At 45.1% G+C, this 27,040-nt stretch overlaps 1 protein-coding gene across 2 annotated transcripts in view; it reads left to right on the top strand.

The window, feature by feature from the left end:
* Positions 1–27,040, top strand: part of HYDIN (HYDIN axonemal central pair apparatus protein) — a 426,739-nt gene that overhangs the window by 169,772 nt on the left and 229,927 nt on the right. The window contains exons 17-18 of one of the 2 annotated variants that reach the window (XM_061594057.1): positions 4,597–4,749; positions 13,362–13,600. In XM_061594057.1, the coding sequence (XP_061450041.1) occupies positions 4,597–4,749; positions 13,362–13,600 (392 nt within the window). Of the gene's footprint in view, positions 1–4,596; positions 4,750–4,994; positions 5,251–13,361; positions 13,601–27,040 lie in introns of those variants that run through there. The other variant, XM_061594056.1, reaches the window with a different exon arrangement.

Genomic DNA, 27,040 nt, shown 5'->3' with positions numbered 1-27,040 from the left:
TTACACTGCCTACATTATTTTCTTAGCCAATCAGGTAATGCTAAGCAATTCTAATTCCAGCACATTTCTACTATGATCTAGGAGAGGAGTTTTAGCTGGCCTGCTATACTATTATAAACCCTATAGTTTTTCTAAAAGAATATATATTGCTTACTGTTTGTACATACAAATTCCCTGTTAAGGGCAAACTAGACCCAAGTAGGGCTTGCCTTTGGCAGGATTGTTATACATTGTCACAATGGACCAATTAACAAGATCTATGGGACTGATAGCAAACTCCCATGTTTTCCTTTTCCTTTCAAGTGGCTTGCAAGCAATGCCCTGTGTAAATTCCTTTTGGAGTCTACAAAGGAACAGCTGCAGCATGAGGGGACTGAAGAAGACCTGCCCTGGGAGTGAGTATCTGGCATCTGGGTGCTGGCTACTAGCTCCTTTGGGCTGCTGTCTGTCCAGACAGCTGAAGTCCCTGGTAAATGCTGCAAGGACTGGGACTCCCTGCCTGGCCCTTGCTCCAGAGAGCGGCTGCAGTTAATATCGCAGCCCCTTGTAACTGCTGCTGGCTGGACCAGGAGGCATAAAAGCCCAGCTGCCCTTGGGGGGAGCCCCTTAGGGAGTCCTGAGGGCGAGGGCTGTACCCCCCTTCTATTACTTTTTCTTGTTTTGTATTTCTTAATTTGTTTTCTGTTAAACCAGTCTAGAGGAGATTGGTGGTGGGGAGGGCATGTGGCGCATGTGTAGTTCCTGCACAGGGTGGGAGCCTGTGCAGTGAACTGAATGGTAGGAGAAAGTTGCCAGATGCCTTCAGAGTGAGAGTCTGTAATTGGCAGAAGACTGGCGCTCCCTGGGTGTGAGTCAGGAGGGGGAATAGATGTGTGAGTAAATTTGAATGTGTGTGACTGTTCCCAATCCTCGCAGAGGCCTACTGGGATAATTCGCTCCGGCAGGTTTTGTTGGTGGGCTTGTGTTGGGCCCATATTAGGTATTTAGGAGGAGTCTTAGCACGGAGGAACATGGGATTTCAGTGATTACGGGCAGAGGGAAATATAGCCATGAGGATGTGGTGAATTACCATAGAAGACAAGGGCAAGGCTATCTGCGCCTTGTTCCTTGCTGCCACTCCTCTCATGGATGGGTTCCTCGTTGCTCATCTGCTGTGCCCACTGGCCTGTGTGTGTTGTTGTTTAACGCCAGATCACTCTCATCCATGACTTGATTGTGGATGAAGGTGCCGATTAGATCTGTATTACCGAGGCCTGGGTGGGTAAGCTTGGAGGAGTTCATCTAACCCAACTTTGCCCACCTGGATACTCGGTGCAGCACCAGCACAGGCTGCAGGGACGGGGGGGGGGAGGAGTTGCTGTGGTCTACAGAACTTCCATCTCTGTCACCAAGAAACCACTCTGTCTTGGAGCAGGCTGTGAGGGCCTGCACCTGGTGTTGGGCCAAGGAGACAGCACACTAGGGTTGCTGCTGGTGTATCGGCCACCCTGCTGCCCGGTAGCTTCTCTGACCGAGCAGTTGAAGGTCGTCTCGGCTGTGGCATTGGTGCAGCCCAGAATGATAGTGCTGGGTGATTTCAGTGTCCATGCTGAGGCTGTCTCTACCAGCTCAGGACTTCATGGCCTCCATGATGACCATGGGGCTGTCCAAGTTGTTACTGGCATAACACATAGGACAGGGCACACCCTCGACTTGTTTTTTGCTCCAGATGAAGGAAGGGGTGGTCTGGAGATGGGGGGGGTTGATGTCATGGTCAGATCACTTCCTGGTGAAGTTTAGACTTATGGCTCCGATCCTTCCCTGCAGTGCGGGTGGACAGATTAAGATGGTCCGCCGCAGGAGACTAATAAAATCCACTGGATTCCTGAATGCCCTGGGGGAGTTCCCAGTAGATAGAGCAGGTGACCCTGTTGAAGCCCTTGTCACGCTGTGGAACAGCGAGGCGCATCGGGCTCTTGACATGGTTGCCCCTGAGCGCCCTCTCTGGCATTGTGGAGCCCGGTTTGCACCTTGGTACACCACTGAGCTAAGGGCAATGAAACAGGCTGGACGATGGTTAGAGCGCAAGTGGCAAAAGACGTGCTGTGAGGCTGATTTGGCACAAGTAAAACATCATACCTGTGCCTACTGTGTGGCGGTGAGGGCGGCGAAGAAGGCCCACTTCTCTGCCTCCATTGCATCCTCAAGTAGCCGTCCAGTGGAGCTTTTCCGTATTGTCAGGGGTCTGTTGACATCAACTCCAGGAAATGGAGTCTTAGACCCTTCAGAGGCCCACTGTGAATTGTTTGGAAGGCACTTTGTGGGTAAAGTTGCTCGCCTCCATAGCAGTCTTGATGCCCCATCTACATATACTGTAGTCCCCACTGAGGTGTCCAGTGCAACGTCTGCTGCAATTTCTTGGGAACAGTTTCAGTTGATGTGGCCTGATGACGTGGACAAGGTCCTTGCGATGATGCGGCCCGCAACATGTCTTCTCGACCCTTGCCCTTCTTGGCTTATTAAAGCTTGCTGAGGGGGTCTGACCGAGTGCATCCAGGGTGTGGTCAATGCATCATTGTGGGAGGGAGTGGTTCCAGCTGCCTTGAAAGAGGCGGTGATTCAACCACTCCTGAAAAAGCCCACCCTGGACCCATTGGTTTGTGACAGCTACCGACTGGTTGCAAATACCCCTTTTTAGGGAAGGTGATTGAGAGGGTTGTGGCGTAGCAACTGCAAGTCCTCTTGGATGAAACAGATTCTCTTGACCCATCCCAGTCTGGGTTCAGGACTGGCTATGGGACTGAATCGGATGGATGACCTTTATTGGGAGAAGGACGGGGAGTGCGATCCTGTTATTCTTACTTGATCTCTCAGCGGCTTTTGATACCATTGACCATGGTATCCTTCTGGGCCGACTTGGTGAGCTGGGTATTGGAGGCACTGTTTTACAGTGGTTCCGATCCTATCTCCAGGGTCTTTCTCAGATAATAGCACTGGGTGACTGTCTTTCGTCCCCCTGGCAGCTGTGCTGTGGGGTGCCGCAGGGTACCATCTTGTCCCCCATGCTGTTTAACATCTATATGAAGCCCTTGGGAGCAGTCATCAGGAGATTTGGGACAAGGTGTCAGCAGTATGCTGATGATACCCAGCTCTATTTCTCCATAACTTCTGAATCAGGAGAGGCCGTGCAAGCCCTGGACTGCTGCCTGGACTTGGTGGTGGGCTGGATGAGGGCCCAATAAACTGAGTCTGAATCCTAACAAGACGGAAGCGCTGTGGGTTGGTGGTTCCCGAGTTTGGATAATTGGTCAGTTGCCTGCTTTGGATGGGGTCGTACTCCCTCTGAAAGAGCAGGTCCGTAGTCTGGGGGTACTCCTGAACCCATCTTTGTTGCTAGAGGCCCAGGTGACCTCAGTGGCTAGGAGTGCCTTTTATCAGCTTCTGCTGGTAAGACAGCTGCGGCCGTTTCTGGACCGGGATAGCCTGACCACTGTTGTCCACGCACTGGTAACTCCAGGCTGGATTACTGTAATGCGCTCTATATGGGGCTGCCCTTGAGGTTGATCCGGAAGCTGCAGCTGGTGCAAAATGCGGTGGCGAGACTGCTCATTGGAGCAGGGTATTGCCAACATGTCACCCCACTACTGAAAGAATTGCACTGGCTGCCCATTTGCTACCAGGCCAAGTTCAAGGTTCTAGTTTTGGTGTACAAAGCCCTATACAGCTCGGGACCAGGATACCTGAAAGACCGTCTTACCCCTTATATACCCAGTCGATCACTGTGCTCTGCAGGTGAGGGCCTCCTGCAGATACCATCTTATCAGGAGGTTCGTTCTGTACAATATAGGAAATGGACCTTTAGTGTGGCAGCACCTACCTTGTGGAATTCCCTCCCTTTGAATAATAGGCAGGTGCCATCTCTGCTATCTTTCTGGCGCCTTTTGAAGACTTTTATTTTTCAACAAGCCTTTTAAGTTGAGAGCAATCCCAGTGTGTGTCTGTGTCAGAATTGCTTAATATGTTTTTTAATAATGTTTTTAACCCTTTTAAAAAAGTTTTTAAAAATGTTGTTAACACTGTTTTGTCTTAATGTATTTTAAGATGTGTTTTTATGATGTTTTAAAGTGTTTTTAGTGCCTTGTTTGCCTCCCTGGGCTCCTGCTGGGAGGAAGGGCGGGATACAAATTAAATAAAGAAATAAATACCTTTATTCATGCCAAGAAGTTCCAACAAATGGGCTTTTCATGTGCAAATAGGCTCTTGATATGGACTGCCTACCTATAGTAGTGGGCATGTGAAGGGCAAGTGCAGTCAGACTCCCACGTGGGAGTCAGGCAGCAGTACAGTATTTATTTTGAATCCAGGTCTCATGATGTGGCTCTCAGACTGAGCCAAAGCTCACCAACAGGAAGATCCGTTAGAACAGGGGCAGCCAACGTGTTGCCTTCCAGGTGTTGTTGGACTCCACCTGCCTGAGGCAGCAGGACCAATGGTTGGGGAAGATGGGTGTTGGAGTCCAATAACACATTGGCTATCCTGACCCTAACCCCTTCTAACAGCCAAAGTCTGGTGCTGACTTTCCATCTTTGCTCTGTTTCCTGTTATTCTCTGAAACAGATGATCCAGCTGGTGACTTTTGGAGAAGGCCCTGTTGTTTATGTGCATCCAGCTATGGTAGACTTTGGCTGCATCCAGGTTTTAAAAGATGTTTCTAGAGTGCTGTACCTTTCCAACCAGTCTGTTATTCCTGCGCCATTTGAGGCACAGATGGTAAGTAAAGCATGAAGTAATTTCTAATGAAGACTGAATGGGAAGGGATTGTCTGTAACACCCTATAGTCTGATCGTATGTGAAGACCTCTCATTAAATCATCTTGGGATGGAAGGTCATTGGATGTAGTTGATCTCAGGTGTTTTTCTGTGGCCTCTGAATGCATTAGACCTTCACTGACATCACATGGTGCTCCTTTCCTCCCCTCCCCCACCCTCTGGCCATTTCCCTTTTTTTGCATATAGTGATGGAGGGTCACTGAGCTGTACAGATGGCGACGAAGCATTCTGTGCTAAATCGGGGCGAAGCATTCTCTACAGGCCTTTCTCCTGAGAATCTGTGAGTGGCCCAGCCAGGAGATAAGAATGCTGTATGTGAAGCTGGGAAGCCTGAATGGGTCCCTCCTCAGTCACTTTGAAAAAGATTGGAGCAGTAAGAAGTGAAGAAGGAAGGAAGATCCACAGCGCCTTTTCCACACACAGCTTTGCACCTGACACAATAAAGAAGCACTAAAAACATAAGCTATGATCTGGAAGTTTCTGGTGCAAACCCTAGCCTCAGCCATGACCTTACAAAATGCCCTGAAGCAAAACAGTGACCTCCTCAGTGGCCTGTCCGTAATATGGAGATAATAATTACAGCCTGCCTTTCAGAGTGGTTGTAAGGGTTACTGAGGTCATGGGTGTGAAGTACAGCTTTATCACTCTTCCAAAAAACATTTCCTTAGCCAGGGATATTGTTGAGAAGGATTATAACAGAAATCAGTCTCTTTTCCAGCCCCACCTCTCTGTGCTTCTTCCCAAGACAGAGACTATCTGGGTAAGGAGTCAATAGAATCCTGTTGAATTTCACAAGCATAAGAATAGGGGTGCAATCAAAGAGACATCTTCAGCTGTGCTCTTGTGTTGCAGCCTCTGTGCCTCCTCGCCAACTGAGTAATTTCAGAAGTGATCATCCCCTCTCTATTAATTACTGGCAGCATTTAACCAGAAGAGCAGTTGTACAGCCAATGAAGAGGTCACAAAAGACCAGCCTACTTTTGGAGTGGTTGTATATTTTCACAAAGATGGTAGACTTGATACCCTGGTCTCTGATATCTGATGGGATATTGTACAAGTCTAGAATTGTATGTATGAACTGGTCTGGAAATTTCAACCTTTCTAGCAGAGATGGAATGTTCCTGCAGTTATTCCAGAAAATTATCACAGACTAGTTCAGTCCAAATACAGATAACAGGTTGGGATGTTGCTTCAAAAGCAACGGAGCCATGAAACAAGAGCCAATATAATATAGTGAAAGGATGAGCAGAGGTAGGCTGCATTCCCTAATGGACTCAAGGCCAGCACTAGGCATGGGGGAGCCCTCATGCACCAACACTGCACCATGCAGCTGGTGTGGGCTTAAATAGGCCCAGCCGGCTGCCTCCCACATCGCCACATCAAGGCAGACTAACAGTCCATGTACCCTGGCCGTGGCTACACTGATGCTCAACGGTTCTCCAGGATTTCAGGCGGGAAACATTGCCAGCCTTATCTGCAGATGCCAGGGACCTGGGACCTTCTGCATGCAAAGAAGTTCTACAGCTGAGGCATGGAACAAAGTGTGAAGCAATATAGTTTCATTTTACTAACTTCTTGAGGTGTGGGAGTGTGCAAGCTTTTGAGCTGCGTAAAACTCGTTGTCCATTACAATGGAAAGATGGTCTGATCTTGTAGAGAGAGCTCAGCTGAGCCCACTTCAGTTCAGCAGTGGCCTGGCCACAAGTCTTTAGCAGAGCAGGCGTTTGCTGAAAGCACAGAGACAATAGCAGGCTGACCTAGCCAGGCCTTGCTCTTTGTGATGTCTATCTGGGCTAATTAGGAGTTCTGACACAGAGATATTAGTGCTATCAGTGGCTATGCTGAAATCTGCTACCACCAAAATTGGCTACAATCTTCTATGCCAAGGGGAAGGCTGTTTCACACATCCCTTGGGGAAAGCTGTGTTGGAGTTAATACAAGCCTCATTTTAAGCATATACCATGGTAGTAGCATGCTAGGTGTTCCAGGGACCCCTGGCGTGCCATGGCTCCTTGTCAGGATCCTGTCTGATCCACATCCTTGGGACCCCTCTTCTGAGGAAGAGACATGGAAAAAACTCCATGAAGAACCCCAGTACAATTGGGAACCCCAGCTTTCCTGGAGGAACCCACCACAGGCCCTAGGCAGTCTGAAGTGCCATGGCTTAATGGATGTCTCACCTGGCAAGTCCTCCATTAATCCCTGTAGCCATATCCCAACCACTGCTTTGATCCCCAGTTCTCACCCCCCCTCCCAGCTTCAAGAGTGGGAAGACCAGAGTGGCCATAGGAGTACCCATTTGGCTATCACCAGGGGTCTCCTTGGGAGGAGGAAATAAACTCAGCTGCAAAAAAGCAGATAACCAGGAAGAGGAGCAGCTGGCAGTGAGGATATGCCTCGGTTTCCTCAGATGCTTGCTGGACCATTAGGTATGGTAATAGGGCCTCTGGCTGCTGTGGCCTTGCATTACCATTAAACTCCAAGAAGTTAAGCACCAGTGCTTGGAACAAGTAATCTGAACCAATGGGAGAGCGATAGGCAGAAAGGCAACCTATTCTTTGCTTACTGATTCCTCCTTCAGTAACTACTTCTTTGTTTTTCCTCCCTACTCTTCTCCTCTTTATTAAGGCTGTACAATGGCCACCTGCATGCCTGTAGTTTATGATGTTTCAAAGTGTTTTTAGTGCTTTTGTTTGCTGTCTTGGGCTCCTACTGGAAGGAATGCTGGGATATAAGTCAAACAAATAAAGAAATAGAAATGTCTTCATTTCTCAGGAGTAATAAACTTTCAGTCCTAGGAAGGGGGTTATCTTGCCTCTGGAAAACTGCATATCTGGGGGCTAAAGGCATTAATGCCTCTTTGCCTGCTGTTTTTGCCCTTTCAATCAACTGGTCAAAAGAGCGACACTTTCTTTGGGACTGCCATGAAATCCATACTCGCGCAGATGAGGAAAGCATACAGTTTTTCTCTGTTCCTGAACTCATCCATTGCAGTTTCTCAGTGTTGGTTTCTTGGCCTGGGTTACATCAGATTTCCATATCAGGCACTGTTAAAAATGTTTATGAGACATCAGGCTGCCAGACCAGGCTGAGCTAGGATGAATTACAAAAGGGGCACCTGGGTAATTCATGTCAACCTAAGCCAAATATCATTCATAGGCAAAAAAAACCCTTGCCTATAACCAACAGATATTTCTACCAAACTTTAAAAAGCAGGGAAATTGGACAGCAATAGTGAATGCAACGGGAGCATGAGACCTGACCTCCTCTCTGAGATATTGTACTGCCCTACAAACTGGTTAAAATGCAGACACAATTTGGGTTGGTCTTTCACAGTCCAATCCACTTCCTGTGTATCTTGGAAGAATTTGGTAACATGTGCCTCTGAGCATATGGTGAGTGGTGCCAACACATGCAATCATGCCAAATAACAGAAACAAGCCATGTGCTGTGCTGATCTTGTTTTAGCAGGGAGGAAGCAACAATACTAAGACAGTTGATGTAGTTCAGATATTCATTTTAAATATATTTGATTTACTTTGCAATTTTAGCGATGTTTCCTATGGTGAATTATTTTCTTTTGCTTCTCTTTCTGTGAATATGTGAAGTACAGCAACACTTTGCATAATTTACACAAAAAAACCCTCCAAAAATTGTGGAATAATGACAGTGACTATTCTGCAGAATAATCTCCAGTGGACATGAGGAGTGTCTCAGTTTGCACAAGATAAAATAGTGGGAGGTGAAATACATTCTAGCAAATTTCTAGGTATGTTCTATGTTTTTAATTGACCATGCCCACCCTTCCTTAAGTGGAATGGTTTAAGCATAGCAGGCTGAGCACATGCATCTTGGGCAGGCTAAGTTTGTTTTTTCCAACAGCTAGATTAATTGCTTAAGTAGCAACATATTGTAATCAGTCTAATTTTACATCAAACTGCAGTTTCAGATTCAGCTGTAAATGCACCCAAAATAGAATATAATCTCTAGTTTGAAACACAAGAGACTTATCTTCACCATCATATGACAATGATCAATAAAAAGGCTTTCAAAATAATAAAAATAAACTTGGCACAGATTTGTAGGATGTATAATGAGTGAAATATAATTTTCTAGGTTAGAGTCTCTGTAGAAACCATAGTAACACAGGAAAGAAGCAAAGTAAGAAGAACATCAACCAACTAACAAAAATATAATTATCCTTGGAGATTAGTCCTGATTGCAGATGTTGCCACCACCCACCATATGCTCAGACGCACATGTTACCAAATTCTTCCAAGCTATACAGGATGTAGATTGGACTGTGAAAGACCAATCCCAATTGTGTTTGGATTTTGACAAATTTGTAGGGCAGCACAATATCTCAGAGAGGAGGTCAGGTCTACTGCTCCCCTGGTGCATTCACTATAGCTGCCCAATTTCCCTGCTTTTTAAAGTTTGATTAAAAATATCTGTTGGCTATAGGTAAGTTCTTAAACCACAAGGATTTTTACCTATTAGTGAATATCTCTGCTTTCTAATCTGGGAGGTAAGAAATGGGATCCTAACTTAGGGTTGCCGGGTTCAGGGCCTGAGACTGATCCTGTATCTTTAGGAGAAGATAAAGTCAGCCAAGTGCAGGTGTTCTTGCAACATTGTAATGGGAACAACCACAAGGTGGAATTCTCCCTTCCCCCTGCACAACTTTTGAAGGTACAAAAGACCTCTTCGAAGCCAGACCTGGCAATCAAGAGGTCTTCTGTATCTTTAAAAGTTGTGCAGGGGGAAGGGAGAATTCCACCTTGTGATTTTTCCCATTACAGTGTTGCAAGAACACCTGCACTTGGCTGACTTTATCTTCTCCTAAAGATACAGGATCAGTCTCAGGCCCTGAACCCGGCAACCCTAGATCCTATGTAAGTTTGCTGAGAATGGATTGATTATTTGCATGCTTATTGAGTTAGTGGGATTTACTCCCCTGCAATCATGCTTAGGATATGTGAAACTGACCACAGGGGGATGGAGAGGGGAGAGGGGGGAGGGGGGAGGGGGGAGGGGGGAGGGGGATGAGAGCAGGCAGGAGGGAGAGGAGAGGAGGAGGGCAGGTTTGATCATTTGCATGCTTATTGAGTTCAATGGGATTTATTTCTGAGCAATCATGCTTAGGATAGGGGAAAACCTGAAGGAGGGGCAGGGAGGAGGGGAGAGATGGATGGAGTGGGGACAGGGGAAAGAGGAGGAAGAGATGGGAGGGAGGGAGGGAAAGGGCAGGTTTGATCATTTGCATGCTTATTGAGCTCAATGGGATTTACTCCCATGCAATCATGCTTAGAATATGTGGAACTGACCTGGGGGAGAGGCAAGTAGGGGAGGAGGAAAGAGAAGGAAGGGAAGGGGAGATGAAGGGAGGAAGAAGGAGGGGAAGGGAGGGCAGGAGATTGGGTGGGTGGGTACTGGGCAGAGGAAAAGCCCCTTTCCTTTCCAAAAGGAAAACATTGTGAACAGTTACATTGTTTTTCGGGGTTACTCCCACCTTTTTATTCTACAGCAGACACATGTAGTCTCTCACCCAAATTTAAACCAAACCTGTCCCTGGCCTCACCCACACCAGGCATTTATTCCACTTTAAGCAGTCATGGCTTCCCCCAAGGAATCCTGGAAAGTAGCTTGTGAAGGGGTTGAGAGTTGCTAGGAGATGCTGTATTCCCCTCACAGAGCTACAATCCCCAGAATTCTCTGGGAAGAGGGGCTGACTGTTAAACCACTCTGGCCACTGGAGCTTGGTCAGAGGAATAGGAGTTGCCTAACATCTCTCAGCATCCTTCACAAACTACACTTCCTAGTGTTCTTTGGAGGAAGCCATGGCTGTTTAAAGCGGAATAAATGTCTGGCAGGGGCATGGCTCTTATTAGACAAGCCAAACAGCTGTGATTCTGGCTTTTAGAACACTGACAGTTGGTCATTACTGAGCATGTCTACGCTATCATAGATTCCAATGTTAATTTTCTTTAATTAATTAAAAATCAACCATGCATTTTTTAAACTTTTAAACTGCAGAAGGTAAAGGTCAGAGCGTGGGGCAAGGTCAGTAATAGAATTACAGGTACTATGTAAACATGGCTGATTTTTAATTAGTTTCAACAAATTATGAGACCACTGACAGAAAAAAGACCAACGGGGTCTGGATTATTTTTCTCTTGTTTTAGACTTTGAACTCTAGATTCTCTCTGAGTGTTTTGTGTATCACCAGTAAACCTTAGAGCAGTGTTTCTCAACTGGTGTGCCTCCAGATGTTGTTGGACCGCAATTCCCATCTTTCCTGGCCATTGGCAATGCTGGCTGAGGCTGATGGGAGTTGTGGTCCAACAACATTGGGAGGCACACCGGTTGAGAAACACTGCCTTAGATGGTTGTTAAGCAAGCATCTGAGTTCAGGACTATACGTTTTGTAAGATTTTGAATTGAAATTAGCTTATGGGAAGCAGCAGAACAGTATGGGGGGTATTTTCAATTTAACATGGTGGCATGTGAAAAATCCGTGCTGACTATAGTATACAGCCGCTCTTGTGGCTGTATAATCCTCTGGCTTGAAAGAAAAGAAGTGCTGTTGGCTGCAGCCTGTGCATGTAACATAAGTACAAATATAACACAAATGCACCCTTTTTCTTTTCTTTTTTGCTTTATTATACATGACATGAAATTTGGAAGGAGTCTGTTTTCCAGGCCATCAAAAGGAGGTGATTTGGGATTACACACACCATTGTTTTGTTATGCTCATGGTAACTTCCTGTTTATAATGAAAGGGATCCACCTCAGATTTTGGAGATATGGGTGTCCTGGTGGGTGGTGTAGAGCAGGGGTGGAAACCTCCAGCTCTCAGGCCAATTTGGCCCCTAGGCCATTTTCCCAAAACTAGGTCCATCCACCATCAGCTGATACCAGCTGATGACTGCCCCAAAGGATTGGCACAGGAGGCCTTTTTTTTTTTTTAATAAAAGGGTCTGCTTGCTTTCACTAAGTCTAGCAGAAACACAGACCCACTTTTCCCTTCATCGCTGTACAATGGAACAATCTCTGTCATTGTCAGTGTCTGCTAAACAAGCACAAGGGATTTTGACGGGGGCAAGGCAACCTACCTGTCAATCATAATGACATCATGTGATTGACAGGTGGATTGCACCTCCCACCTGTCAAAGTTGGCTCATGGGGTGGTACCAGATGAAGATCTGGAGCGTCAAGCCAAAAAAGTCCCCCACCCCTGTGGCAGGGCCATGGCTCAGTGGTACAACATCTACTTTGCATGCAGAAGGTCCCAGGTCCAATCCCTGGCAGCATCTCCAGGTAGGAGTAGGAGAGAATCTGTATGAAATCCTGGAGAGCTGCTGCCAGTCAGTGTAAACAACACTGAGCTAACGATCTGACTCGGTATAAAGCAGTTTCCTACACTCCCTGGTATAGAGATTTGGGGCTTCTGCTCATGGATTAGGGCCTGACTGAGAGCCAGGAAGGGGTGGGACATTCAGAGGCTCTACACTCACTCTGAGCTGCTTCATTGTTTAAGCATTTGCTCCAAGCTCCAGCTTTCCTGAATGAGAGAAATGGACGTGGGAGCACATGTTCACTTTGATGTGGGGCTACCTCTGGAGATGGCCAGAAACTGCAGCCCACCTGGTGGGAGCACGATACAGAGAACAATTCCTATTCCATTAGTTCAGCTACATAGTTTCTCAGCCCCAGTAAAAGTGCAAGGGTTTCTTTTAAAGCCTTAATGGCTTGGCTCCGCTGTACTTGAGGATCCATTGCTGTCCATCTCTTGAGATCTGCTGGAGAGGAGAGGCCCTGCCCTGCATGCTGGATGAGTAAGCAAGGAGCAAGGCCTTCTTTACTGTAGTGCTGCCCACCTAACTAAACTTACTGGAATCTGTCTGGTCACTTTTCTTGGTGTCAGGTGAAGATTTCTCTTTATTGGAATGCCTTCTCCCTGTTGATGGACTGCTGCAAGGATTTTATAACTAGGATTTTGCTGCTGTGTTTGAGATGTAGTGTGATTTTTATAGTTTGTCTTCTTTAATTGGCTTTTATGTTTTATGTGATTTATGTTTTTACTTTTATATGCTGCTTTGAGTATGTTTGGCAGAAAAGCAACTAAGAAACGCTGATAAAGAATCTGAAATCCTTTCTCTTTGCTGTGTGTTTCCTGTTGTATGTTTCTTAACCTTCTTGTCTGTGCTACTGAATGGGACGCTTTGCTCTGTTGGTCTTCCAGTTGACACAGTAGCAATTCAGCTCTCCAAATAGCTTCCTGGTTTTCAAAAGTGCCCCAGCCCTCTAAAACGTGTGCCTAGTTCAGGCTGTTGTGATCCTCACTGAATTATTTTAATGGACAACTTCATATTTGTTTAGTTTCACAGAGTGCATAACATGGTGCTATACAGAATACAAGTTCCACTAAGTGGGCTGCTCGCTACTTTTTAGTGGATTTACATATTTGCAATTTCTTAAGAAATGTTTACTGCTTGAAGTACTGCTGTATTCTTTCTTTTTAATAAGATTCTGCCTTGGATTGCTTTTCAGGCTCGTGGTAATTCACTATGGAGGATTGAGCCTAATAAAGGGATTGTCCCTCCAGAGGATGAGATATCACTCACACTAATAGCTAATCTGGATGACACTGTGCTCTTCCAGGACAAAGTTAACCTAGTCATAGAGAACAGCAATTCTTACATTATCCCCGTCCAGGCCACTGGCAGTGGTACCACCATTGTCACAGACAAACCGTTTGCTCCAGCCATCAATCTGGGACCCCATTTCAGGTAGGCTGCCTCTTTGGTTTCTGAGAAACATGGTGTTTTGCTTTCAGATACAAGGATATAATTCTTGTTTACTTTGTACAAGACAGTGCAACAAACTGAAGAAGTTAAGCTGTTGTCATAAATGCCTTGGCCACTTACAAGTAGAGGGAATGTGTTCTAAGTGCCATAGAGCAAGTTCCATTTTGTGACAGATGAAATGAGCAAAAGAACCAATTCCTGAGCTATCTACTTTTTAGTTTAGCAGCCCTATGCACACTTAAGACTGAATTCCTTGAGATTAATGCTGGAGTGAATACACTGCCTGAATTGTAACTGGCAGAGAGTGGAAAATGTATGGATAATACCATCCATCAGTGATCTGAGCAGGGCCGGTTCTAAAGGGTGGCCAGGTTGGGCACTGGCCTGATGGCTCCTGGAGCTACAGGGGGCCCCTCAGCAGCCCCTCCGCTCCCCTTCTGCGATCTGTGCCCCCCATGCCCCCCCACACCCCGCCTACCTGTCTGCTGCGGTTCCCCTAAGGTACTGAAGCCCCTGCTGCCATCTTAGTTGATGGCAGAGATGCGCGCGCGTATCACGTACATGTGCCATCAACAAAGATGGTGGCGGCGGCATCATCCCCTTAGGGAAACTGCAGCCTCCATCTTTGTTAAGGGCAATGGTAAAAGACAGCAGACAGGTAGGTGGGGGGCGTGGGGGGGCATGCGCGTGGGTGTGCACGTGCGCACACACACACACAGACCGGGGACCAGGGCAAGCTGATGTCCAAGGGCCCTGGCATTCCTGGAGCCGGCCCTGGATCTGAGAAACACAGGCATAACAGTTCACATTACAGACGATACCTTCCCTCTATAGTATAATCCAGGGATAATACAGGGAACCCCCACAAATCCCCCACAAATTGCAATAGAAGCTTTTTCTTTTCTTTTTTTTTTACAATAATTTTTATTCAAATTTTCATAAAACATACAAAACAAAATCATAAAACATTCAAAGACAAAAAACAAAACAAAACAAAAATGATTAAACAAAAAAATAAAATGTTGACTTCCCATTTGTCGCAGATCAAATCAGTTGTAGGTCTACAATATATAACAATCCTGTCTCTTAAATTATATTATAAAATCACTTTCCTCCAGTAGTTATCTTAATTAATCATCAAATCTCATAAACATTACTTTATTCTTTCCACAAAATGTCAAAGAGAGGTTTCAATTCTTTAAGAAATATATCTATCAATTTTTCTCCAAATAAACATGTTGATTAATCCATCTCATTAATAATAATAATAATCTTATTGTCATAACCATAGTCCAAATAAACATATCGATTAATCCATCTCATCAAAATCTGTTAGGTCCAATAATTTCAATAGCCATTATTCCATTATTCATATTAATTCCATCTTCCATCTTCAATAGTCCTGTTAAGTCCAGTAATTTCAGTGTCCAATCTTCCATTATCAGTATTCCATAATAATCTTGCTGTCATAGCCATAGTCATATAATAAGAGTCTGATGGGAATTTCCTCTATCCCAAATATTTTCTTGCCATCAATTCTGAATAAGTTGCTGAAATATTGTTGTAAAGTCATATCTGTGTTCTTCTTTTTTACAAAATGCACTGGCTCATCTCTTGAGAGTTTTTCCATTGTCACATGGCTGCAGTTAATTCCATAGATTTTCTCTATATCAAGCTCCATCACGTCATTCCAGTCCAGAAGATTATCCAAGCCATTGATAACTTTATCTCTAATATCTTCATTAGTTTCTTCAGAGATAACGTTAAATTCCAAACAGTAGATTTTATTTCTAATATCCATAAACTCCAGATCTTTTTCCAATTCCACATTTGTTCCAATCTCCAGGGCTTGTATCTTCCCTTTCTTTTTTCTTTTCTCATCTCTGATCTCATTCTCCTCTCTAACAGGATCCCCTATTTCTTTAAGCTCCTGCGTCATTTTGCTCAGTTCAATTTTCAGCTCCTTACTGCCCTGTCGCAGGGTTTGTTTCGTTATCTCAATCTCATCCATTATTTTCTGAAACATAATTACTTCCAGATTCTCAGCCACTTTCTTGATTGCCATTTTTAAAACCACGAAAACAAAACAAAACAAAAATAAAGAAGAACCACTTCTTATTTCAGCAACAATTGGGTTAATATTCCAGGCTTGATGACATCACAGTATAAACAGAGCAGCCTGCCTTATCTCTCTATGTTCAAGAACACAAAACAAATTTAGTTCCCAGCATCAAAACAGTTAGTGGCGTTGTGAAGAAGCAGATTCGTCAAAATAAAATAGACCAAAAAGAGAATAGTCCCAGACAATATAAAGTTCCTCGGAATAGAAATCCCTCTTCTGTTTATATCTTTAGAATGCACTTCCAGGACAGCTTTTTGCAATAGAAACAGAGATAAGCTGTTAATTTCGTGAATAACAGAGAAGAGTTATAGCTCACCCAGAAGTTCTTTAAAGCTGATTCATTTGACAAATCTCTTTTTGCTGCAACAATTTAAACCAAGTAAAAAAAAGAATAGAAAGAAGGGTGCTTGCCTGTTAGTCCGTTTTCTCTTTGAAGAAAAGATAAACGTATCGCATTAATCAGATAGAGCTTGTTCGGAAGTCCGTCCAGCATTGCTGGCTGGACCTTTTCTCATAAATTAATGAAATCCAGTCCTCCCAACAAAAACAGGCTTTTGAGGTTGATCTCTACGTTTCTCCCTGCCTGGGAGAAATTTCATCAGTCAAAAAAAAAATGTTCTGACTGATTTATATCTGAATAAGCTTCTTTTGAGGCGGGAGCCCGTCTCAAAAGCAGGCACAAGCGAAGTCACCCTTCCCGGAAGTCGCAATAGAAGCTTTTTCAATGGTTTCCAATCCAGAATTCCCTACTGAATAACATCCAAATCCACAAAAATCCGATCCCAGGAAAGTCTTCCAACAGAAAACCAAAATGGCTCAAAAGTGGCATAATGTGAGAAGCTAAATTTCAGTATTTACCAGATCCTGATGGAAGACATTCTTTGTAGGGATGGCACCACCTATTGGAGGGATTAGGCAGGGTCCTCTCAATCCTTTTGCCTCCTCTCAAGGAAGAGGAATCATCCCCCTAGCTAGACCAGCTCTACCTGCGGTAGGAGAAGGCTGGGTTCTCTAGTTTGGCCAGTTCTCTGTCTTTTTCCTGGTGGTCCCTTGTTCCTGTTATGCTGTGCATTTGTTTGGGATGGAGTCTCCTATCCTTGTGTGATTCTTCAGTCTGTAAGTTGTGTTTTTTAAAGAAATGCTTATGTGTATGATTGTAAGTCTCCTCTCCTCCCTTCTCAGTTTGTTGTCACATTGGTGGGTAGGGGGAGAATTTTGTCTACTTTCAGTGGGAACAGCTCAGTTTCCAACTGTTCTTCTCTGAGAGAAAGCTGTTTGGTGACAGCGTGTCCTGCAAAGAAACTAAGCCAAGAGGGAGTGCCTGTTGGGATTTGTTCCAAAGTCCTTGAGTTTCCTTCCCAGAGCTTCAGAGTCTGATGTTATTTTTTTCATAGTTCCGTTTGGCAGGTTCATTTGTTCCCACATGGATGAGGAGAAAGGGATACTTGTTGGTGGGCTTGATGCTCAGGCTTCCAGGGGTCAGGTCAAGGGCAGATCCAATTCCAGGAGGTCTCACAGATATAGAAAACATTACAAAAAGTCTAGGGGTGGTAAGAAGGGTTCGTAAGAAGAGGAAGTCCCACAGATCCCCATCTAGTTCTGACTTGGTGGGGTCTTCTCACTCTCTGGTGGTGGGGTTTTCTGCCTCCAGTGGCTGCACTTGCATCTCCTGTTGCTATTCCATCAGAAGAGGAGGGGTGCCCCAGGGATCCTTGTGACAAACCAGTGGAGATTGCCCTCCACCTTAGTTTTGAGGCAGAAGCTGTCATTTTCAGGGTGGCTGCCACAGCATCTGTTTTTCCTAGGGCTGTTAAAATCTGGGCTGATGAAATGGCCTGTAAGGAGGATGTTCCTGAGCATATTAAAGATGGTTTAAGGATGATTACTTATGCTTCCTCCTTGGCCATGGATGCTTCCCCAGATGCTCTGCAATTTAGTGCATGGTCTATGGCTTCCACTTCTGTGGTGTGCAGGAACATCTGGCTTTGTCAGTGGGAGGTGAATACAGGTTCCCAGATATGCTTTGTAAGTCTCTTGTTTTCTGGCACTAAACTTTTTGGTGTGTGTTTAGAGGCCCACCTCACTGAGACCAAAGATAAGAGGAAGGCCTTGCCCCCTGCTAATGAGGATCCTAAGGGGCTGTTCAGTCAGTCCTTTTGTCCCCAAAGGCAGTTTGCCAAGTCTTGTGGCTTCTTCTTTTGTCCCTGCTGGGCCAATAAGCAGGATAGGGGACAGGGTCTTCCAGCCAATAGGACATGGGGCAGAGCTAGGGAAAGGCTGTTGGCTTTTGCCCTTTGGTGGCCTCAGATCACCTCAGACAGATGGGTTCTCAGCACCACCAGTAATGACTACTCCCTGGAGTTCACTCAAGTTCTGCATTCCAGGTTTATCCCGACTTCTCATTCCAGAGAAGCACCAAAATTATCTGAAGGCCCTCCAGCATCTGCTGGAGGTTCATGCTATAGAGAAGGTCCCTCCCTTGAAGAGGAAGTTTGGGGTTTATTCTATTATTTTCATGATGCCAAAAAAAATGGCAATGTCCACCATTTTGGACTTCAGATGGCTCAACAGATTTCTGAGGAAGAAACACTTCAAAATGGAGATGTAGCAGTCCATTCGGGAGGCACTGAGAAAAGGGGATTGGATGACCTTGATCAACCTCTCTGAGACATACTTTCACATTCCAATTTGGCTGTCTCACTGTCGCTTTATCTGACTCACCTACAGTCAGGATCACTGCCAGTACCGGACATTGCCCTTCAGCGTTTCTCAGCTCCAAAGGTTTTCACCAAGGTGCTGGTGGCATTAGTGGCCCATCTCAGAGTTCAGGGCATTGGCATTCATCCTTACCTGGATGACTTCCTCCTTCGGTGGCCTTCACAGGAGTTACGTCTGCAACATACCTTGAAAACTGTAGCATGTCTACAGGACTTCGGGTTTGTAGTCAAAAGGGAGAAAAGTGCATTGTCTCCCACTCAAGTCTTTGACTCATCTGGGGGTCTGTTGAGACACAAACCAGTTCATCATGTGTATGATACCAGAAAGGGTTGACATATCTCATAATATCTCATCTCAAGGTCTCCCTGAGCATTTTGATCAGGGGGACGATAGATCGTTCCCAGTATTAAGTCCCTCCTGGGGCATGGTATCACCACCCACAACGATTCTGTGGAGGAGTCTGCCTCTTTTGGGGTTTTGAGCTTGCTGGATTCAATGCCTTCTTTCACGTATAGAGCGACTCCGCCACCAATACGTCCTTCCCTGTCCTTCCGATATAGTTTATATCCAGGGATAACCGTATCCCACTGGTTTTCTCCATTCCACCAGGTCTCCGTTATGCTCACTATATCAATGCTCTCCTCTAAGACCAAGCACTCCAGTTCTCCCATCTTGGTTCGGAGGCTCCTAGCATTAGCGTACAGGCACTTGTAAGCAGTGTCTCTTCAAGTGTCTTTGGCACTTGTGGTTAGGCCTGTGGTAATTTTGCTCTTCTGAATTGATATCCTGTGCCCCTGCTCTCACAATGCCTACTTCTAGGCCTACCCCTTTTAAAATTTCATCATTTTTTTGGTTTTTATCCCAGGGGGGAGGTTTATTCCGAACCGGACCTTTCTCAGCTCCTGTCGGGTTTCCCCCCTCAGTCAGTTTAAAAGCTGCTCTGCTACCTTTTTAATTTTAAGTGCCAGCAGTCTGGTTCCATTCTGGTTCAAGTGGAGCCCGTCCCTTTTGTACAGGCCCGGCTTGTCCCAAAATGTTCCCCAGTGCCTAACAAATCCGAACCCTTCCACCCGACACCATTGTCTCATCCACGCATTGAGACTGCAAAGCTGGGCCTGTCTGGCTGGTCCTGCGCGTGGAACCGGTAGCATTTCAGAGAAATGGGTGACTTCAACTACCCGGACATAGACTGGCTGCATATGTGTTCCAGTCATGACAAAGAAGCAAAGTTTCTAGATATTCTAAATGACTATTCCCTAGACCAGTGGGTCATGGAACCGACCAGAGGGATGGCAACCCTGGACTTAATCCTCAGTGGGGACCGGGACCTGGTGCGAGATGTAAGTGTTGTTGAACCAATTGGGAGCAGTGACCACAGTGCTATTAAATTAAACATACATGTAACTGGCCAATTGCCAAGAAAATCCAACACGGTCACATTTGACTTCAAAAGAGGAAACTTCACAAAAATGAGGGGATTGGTAAAAAGAAAGCTGAAAAACAAACTCCAGAGGGTCACATCACTCGAAAATGCTTGGAAGTTGTTTAAAAACACTATATTAGAAGCTCAACTGGAGTGCATACCGCAGATCAGAAAAGGTACCGCCAGGGCCAAGAAGATGCCAGCATGGTTAACGAGCAAAGTCAAGGAAGCTCTTAGAGGCAAAAAGTCTTCCTTCAGAAAATGGAAGTCTTGTCCGAATGAAGAAAATAAAAAAGAACACAAACTCTGCCAAAAGAAATGCAAGAAGACAATAAGGGATGCTAAAAAAGAATTTGAGCACATTGCTAAGAACATAAAAACCAACAACAAAAAATTCTATAAATACATTCAAAGCAGGAGACCATCTAGGGAGACGATTGGACCCTTGGATGATAAGGGAGTCAAAGGTGTCCTAAAGAACGATAAGGAGATTGCAGAGAAGCTAAATGAATTCTTTGCATCTGTCTTCACAGTGGAAGATATAGGGCAGATCCCTGAACCTGAACTAACATTTGCAGGAAGGGATTCTGAGGAACTGAGACAAATAGTGGTAACGAGAGAGGAAGTTCTAAGCTTAATGGACAATATAAAAACTGAGAAATCACCGGGCCCGGATGGCATCCACCCGAGAGTTCTCAAAGAACTCAAATGTGAAATTGCTGATCTGCTAACTAAAATTTGTAATTTGTCCCTTGGGTCCTCCTCCGTGCCTGAGGACTGGAAAATGGCAAATGTAACGCCAATCTTCAAAAAGGGATCCAGGGGGGATCCCAGAAATTACAGGCCAGTTAGCTTAACTTCTGTCCCTGGAAAACTGGTAGAAAGTATTATTAAAGCTAGATTAACTAAGCACATAGAAGAACAAGCCTTGCTGAAGCAGAGCCAGCATGGCTTCTGCAAGGGAAAGTCCTGTCTCAGTAACCTATTAGAATTCTTTGAGAGTGTCAACAAGCATATAGATAGAGGTGATCCAGTGGACATAGTGTACTTAGACTTTCAAAAAGCGTTTGACAAGGTACCTCACCAAAGGCTTCTGAGGAAGCTTAGCAGTCATGGAATAAGAGGAGAGGTCCTCTTGTGGATAAGGAATTGGTAAGAAGCAGAAAGCAGAGAGTAGGAATCAACGGACAGTTCTCCCAATGGAGGGCTGTAGAAAGTGGAGTCCCTCAAGGATCGGTATTGGGACCTGTACTTTTCAACTTGTTCATTAATGACCTAGAATTAGGAGTGAGCAGTGAAGTGGCCAAGTTTGCTGACGACACTAAATTGTTCAGGGTTGTTAAAACAAAAAGGGATTGCGAAGAGCTCCAAAAAGACCTCTCCAAACTGAGTGAATGGGCGGAAAAATGGCAAATGCAATTCAATATAAACAAGTGTAAAATTATGCATATTGGAGCAAAAAATCTGAATTTCACATATACGCTCATGGGGTCTGAACTGGCGGTGACCGACCAGGAGAGAGACCTCGGGGTTGTAGTGGACAGCATGATGAAAATGTCGACCCAGTGTGCGGCAGCTGTGGAAAAAGCAAATTCCATGCTAGCAATAATTAGGAAAGCTTTTGAAAATAAAACAGCCGATATCATAATGCCGTTGTATAAATCTATTGTGCGGCCACATTTGGAATACTGTGTACAGTTCTGGTCGCCTCATCTCAGAAAGGATATTATAGAGTTGGAAAAGGTTCAGAAGAGGGCAACCAGAATGATCAAGGGGATGGAGCGACTCCCTTACGAGGAAAGGTTGCAGCATTTGGGGCTTTTTAGTTTAGAGAAAAGGCGGGTCAGAGGAGACATGATAGAAGTGTATAAAATTATGCATGGCATTGAGAAAGTGGATAGAGAAAAGTTCTTCTCCCTCTCTCATAATACTAGAACTCGTGGACATTCAAAGAAGCTGAATGTTGGAAGATTCAGGACAGACAAAAGGAAGTACTTCTTTACTCAGCGCATAGTTAAACTATGGAATTTGCTCCCACAAGATGCAGTAATGGCCACCAGCTTGGATGGCTTTAAAAGAAGATTAGACAAATTCATGGAGGACAGGGCTATCAATGGCTACTAGCCATGATGGCTGTGCTCTGCCACCCTAGTCAGAGACAGCATGCTTCTGAAAACCAGTTGCTGGAAGCCTCAGGAGGGGAGAGTGTTCTTGCACTCGGGTCCTGCTTGCGGGCTTCCCCCAGGCACCTGGTTGGCCACTGTGAGAACAGGATGCTGGACTAGATGGGCCACTGGCCTGATCCAGCAGGCTCTTCTTATGTTCTTATGTTCTTAAGGTCCTGGGAGCTCTTCACCCTGCCCTAGCCTTGGATTCTATGGATCTCATGGATCTTGCCCATCTGCAAAGTCTGCTGGTGTCATGCTTTGATCTGGTCCTGTGGGCTCAATTTTACAATTGTTCTCTACAACAGCTGTTGCTGCCTTTTCAGGATCTCACTGCTGTGAGGTGACATGTGATGGTGGACATTCTGGCCTCCCTGAAGAAGGAACTGCTTTGGTGGCTGGAACCCCATTGGTTGTCTGCTGGTATCTTTCTGAAGGATGTGTCTCACCTGATGTTGATGACGGATGCCAGCCTGTATGGTTGGGGGTCGTATTTAAACACCAAGGCAGTCTAAGGGGTTTGGTCTCCCAAGGAAGTGGTGATGAGTACCAATGCTTTGGAACTGAGGGAAGTCCGGCTCGGACTCAGTTGATTAGCTTCAGAGGTTCAGGGTTGGCATGTCCTAGTCCAGACCAACAATGTATTGGTGAAGGCATATTTGAAAAAGCAAGGAGGCTCATGTTCAAGGGCTCTGATAGCAAAAGCGAGGAAACTCTTCATGTGGGCAGAGCACAACCTTCTCAGCTTGAGAAGGTTACCTGAGGGAGGTAATGAGCAGGGTAGCACAGGACTTGGTCCTGGGTCCAGTGCTCTTCAACATTTTTATTAATGCCTTGGATAGAGATGCAGGGGATGCTTATCAAATTTGCAGATGATAAAACTTGGGAGGAATAGCTAATATCTTGGAAGGCAGAAACAAAATTCAAAGGGACCTTGATAGGCTGGAGTATCAGGCTGAAAACAACAATGAAATTCAACAGGGATAAGTGCAAAGTTCTACACCTAGGTAAAAGAAACCAAATGCACAATTATAAGATGGGGGATACTTGGCTCAGCAATACGACATGCAAGAAGGATGTTGGGGGTGTTGTTGATCACAAGCTGAATCACGTGAAGTATAATAAGTATAATTCGGAACTGGTTAGGCCTCATCTTGAGTACTGCATCCAGTTCTGGACACCATACTTTAAGAAGGATGTAAACAAACTGGAACAGGTTCAGAGGAGAGCAATAAAGATTATCAGGGGACTGGAAACAAAGTCTTTTGAGGAGAGACTGAAAGAACTGGGCATGTTTAGCCTTGAGAAGAGAGACTAAGGCTACGAAGGTGGTGCCAAAATGAAAGATTTGGATTCTGGGACCATGGGCTATGCTTCCTGGAAGATGGACTGCTGGCAAGTGATGGGTTGCATCTCACAAGCACTGGGAAGAATGTGTTTGGTCACAGCATGGAGAAGTTCATCAGGACGGCTTTAAACTGAATCCTAAGGGGAAGGGAGATGGAAACTTGGTGGTAACGACTGATGAAGGCTTGTGCACAGTAACGGGAACAGAGAGATCGGCTCTAATAGGGCCCAGGAACAGTCCTCAGAAAAATGTAGTAAGGAAGCCAAGCCATAAATCACATGGTCTTCAATGTCTGTATACTAATGCGCAGAGCATGGGAAACAAGCAGGACAAACTTGAACTCTTAATACGACTTGATAGGTATAACTGAAACTTGGTGGGATGACTCCCATGACTGGAATAAAGCAATTGAAGGTTATAACTTGTTCAAAAAAACAGAAGGAATAAAAAGGGAGGTGGAGTCACGCTATATGAAGCATGGAGGCATGGAAGCATGGAGGCTGGGAGAGGCAATAGCGCAACAGCGATGGGCGATGGAGCCCTACCGCCGATGGCTTTTATAGAGTAATCCCCCCTTGGTTGATGGCTACAACGCATGGGAATGCATAGAAAATACAGGGGGAACCCCCTCCCTTTTATTATGCTGGAAGACAGAAACAAAATTCAAAGTGATGTTGATAGGCTGGAGCGTTGGGCTGAAAACAACAGAATGACATTCAACTGGGAATTATGCAAAGTTCTACACCTAGGAAAAAGAAACCAAATGCACAGTTATAAGATGGGGGATACTTGGCTCAGCAATACGACATGTGAGAAGGATCTTGGAATTGTCGTTGATCACAAGCCGAATATGAGCCAACAGTGTGATGCGGCTGCAAAAAAGGCAAATGCTATATTAGGCTGCATTAACAGAAGTATAGTTTCCAAATCGCGTGAAGTATTAGTTCCCCTGTATTCAGCACAGAGTGGTAAGTGGCAGTAACGCAGCCGAAGCTCTGCTCATGGCCGGAGTTCGATTCCAACGAAAGGAGGAAGTCGAATCTCTGGTAAAAGGGGTCGAGGTCCACTCAGCCTTCCATCCATCCGTGGTCAGTAAAATGAGTACCCGGCATATGCTGGGGGGTAAAGAAAGGCTGGGGATGGAACTGGCAATCCCACCCCATATACATGGTCTGCCTAGTAAATGTCGCAAGACGTCACCCTAAGAGTCGGAAACAACCCGCACTATAAGTGTGGGGACACCTTTACCTTTACCTTTTAGGCTACCACATGGTGGACCTTTTCAATTCTCTGTTCAGATACTAATCCAGTGGATAGGAGTGTGAGGGACCTGCTGATGTGTTTGCAGGCAGGACTAGACAAAGGCCTCAGCTGTAACACTATCAAAAGGAAGGCAGCAGCATTGAGTGGTGTTCTTGCTAGTGTGGGGGGCCCTCCTTTCTCTGCCCATCCCCTTTTCAAGTGATTCATCAAGGGGATGACTTTGTTGTCTCCTCAGGTGGTCTACTGGTTTTCTTCATGGAATCTGAATTGAGTTCTCATGGCTCTGATTGGTCCTCCATTTGAACCCATGGCCACTTCCTCCCTGAAACTCCTGACTTTGAAAATGGTGTTTCCAGAGGTCACAAGAAATGGTTTTACCTTCCTTTTGTAAGAACCCTTCTTGCTCCCAGGAGCACGAGTGGCATATGCCGGATGTTTGCAGACTCCTGTGTTTTTATTTGGACAGGTCTCGGGATTTTAGGAAGTCAGAACCTTGTGTCTTTTTCAGGACCTGCTATGGGGGAGAAGGTGTCAGCATTCTCCATCTCCCGTTGGCTTTTGAAGGCTGACACCTATTCATGGCTGAGTAAGCAACCTACTTCTGGCATCATCTCTCATTCTCTGAGGGGTGCTGTGGCCTTGGCTGCTTTTAAGGATTCTGTGCAGAACAGCTACATGGGCCTCCCGTCACACTTTCCTTAGGCACTACAAAATAGATTTCTTTGTGTCATCTGATGCGTTTGGCAGGAAGATACTTCAGCGAATTGTAAGACAGTGAATTAAGGTGCAGAGGAAAGCCACCCTGAGTTTTCTATGGCTCTGGTATATCCCTATGAAGAATGTCTTCCATCAGGATCTGGCAAAAATGGAAATTTGTCTTACCATGAATTTATGTTTACAGGTGCTAATGAAAGACTTTCTGCTGGCCTCTCCTTCCTTTGTTGATATGGTTGGGGAGGGGGTTGGTTTATAGCTTTGCCTCACTATGTAAGGGATTCCTTTCCCATTCATAGGACATGACTTGCTGTTTGGAAATGGGATTCTTTTTTTTGATGTTTTGTGTTATGGGAACAGTTTTCTTTGTTCTCTGCTGTTACATTCTTTGCAGTTTTTTCTCCAGTTTGGCTAGTTTGCTGTGCCTATCTGATGACTGGATGCAGGTTGAGGAGTTTTCTGCTCTGCCAGTCAGTCTGGCTAGTGGGATGTCTCCTCCCCTTGATGAGGAGCCAAAACGACTGAAAGGCCCCTGCCTGATCCCTCCAGTAGGAGGTATCCCTATGAAGAATGTCTTCCATCAGGATCTGCAAATAGAAATTCACAGAAAGACAAATTTCCATTTTTCAGTTGTCATGCCAAATAATGTGTAATTTAGGATTTATTTAGGCACAGCTAATTTATTTAATCATTTAATTTATTTAAATTCGTTTCATTATTTATTTAATTAGGCACAGGTAATTCATGCTCAGGCAATATGTCTTTCTTATGCTTGGGCCGTTCAACATCTTTATAAATTTGTTAGGACCGATAGGTATGCTGATGGTATGCAGAAAATGCAGTGGTTCACATGCTATCTGGAAAGTCGGTATCATGAGCTTGTACACCCCAGGAAAGGGGAGAGTGCCCTCTACAAGATGCCAATGCATCCTGACTGAGTTCTCCTTATTTGTCCTGCCTGAAAGCATATTTTGGGGTGGGAGCCCCCAGTTATTTGTGTTTTTCTTCACACTTTGGCTAGTATTTGTTGTTCATGGGTGCCCTTGTTCATGCCATGAATCCACTTGAAGCTCTGGGTCGGATGGGATGCATTGGCATCTCATGGAGAACATTCTCCACTTTCCTGGTGTGTACAATTTGTCCTGGCGCAAAGCACATTTTGGGGTGGGCACCCTCAGTTACTTGTGCCCACAAAAAGCTCGTGATAATGACTTTCCAGATAACATGTGGATCACTGCATTTTCTGCATATACTTCCTGGAGGATCTCACACAGGCCTGAAGCATTCATCAGTGTAGAGGTGCCCTGCACACAAATTCCTGTGTGAATCTATATACAATTTGTCAGACGTGATCCACTCTGGAAGGGGCCTCTATGCCTTCCAATTTCATTCCACCATTCCATCCATATATTTCCAAAGGAAAATTATAGTCATTTTTAGATTCCCCATTATGAATGGGAGGTGGAAAGAGCTTTGCTTTAACAGGTTTGACTAATTTGGCTCTGAATAATTGTTTATGTATTAGATTTATATCCTACCCTTCCTCCCAGTAGGAGTTCAATTAGTTAAACTGGAGAAACATACCACGACTCTAAAACAAATTGGACTGCTTCCCAAAGCTCCATATACAAGTCTAATCTTGAGGGCATTGCATATTTCTAGTTTTAAT

The sequence above is a fragment of the Rhineura floridana genome, chromosome 13, assembly GCF_030035675.1.
Source record: "Rhineura floridana isolate rRhiFlo1 chromosome 13, rRhiFlo1.hap2, whole genome shotgun sequence".
Taxonomy (NCBI): domain Eukaryota; kingdom Metazoa; phylum Chordata; class Lepidosauria; order Squamata; family Rhineuridae; genus Rhineura; species Rhineura floridana.
Note: the sequence above shows the minus strand (reverse complement) of the source record. Positions and strands in the feature narration are given on the sequence as shown.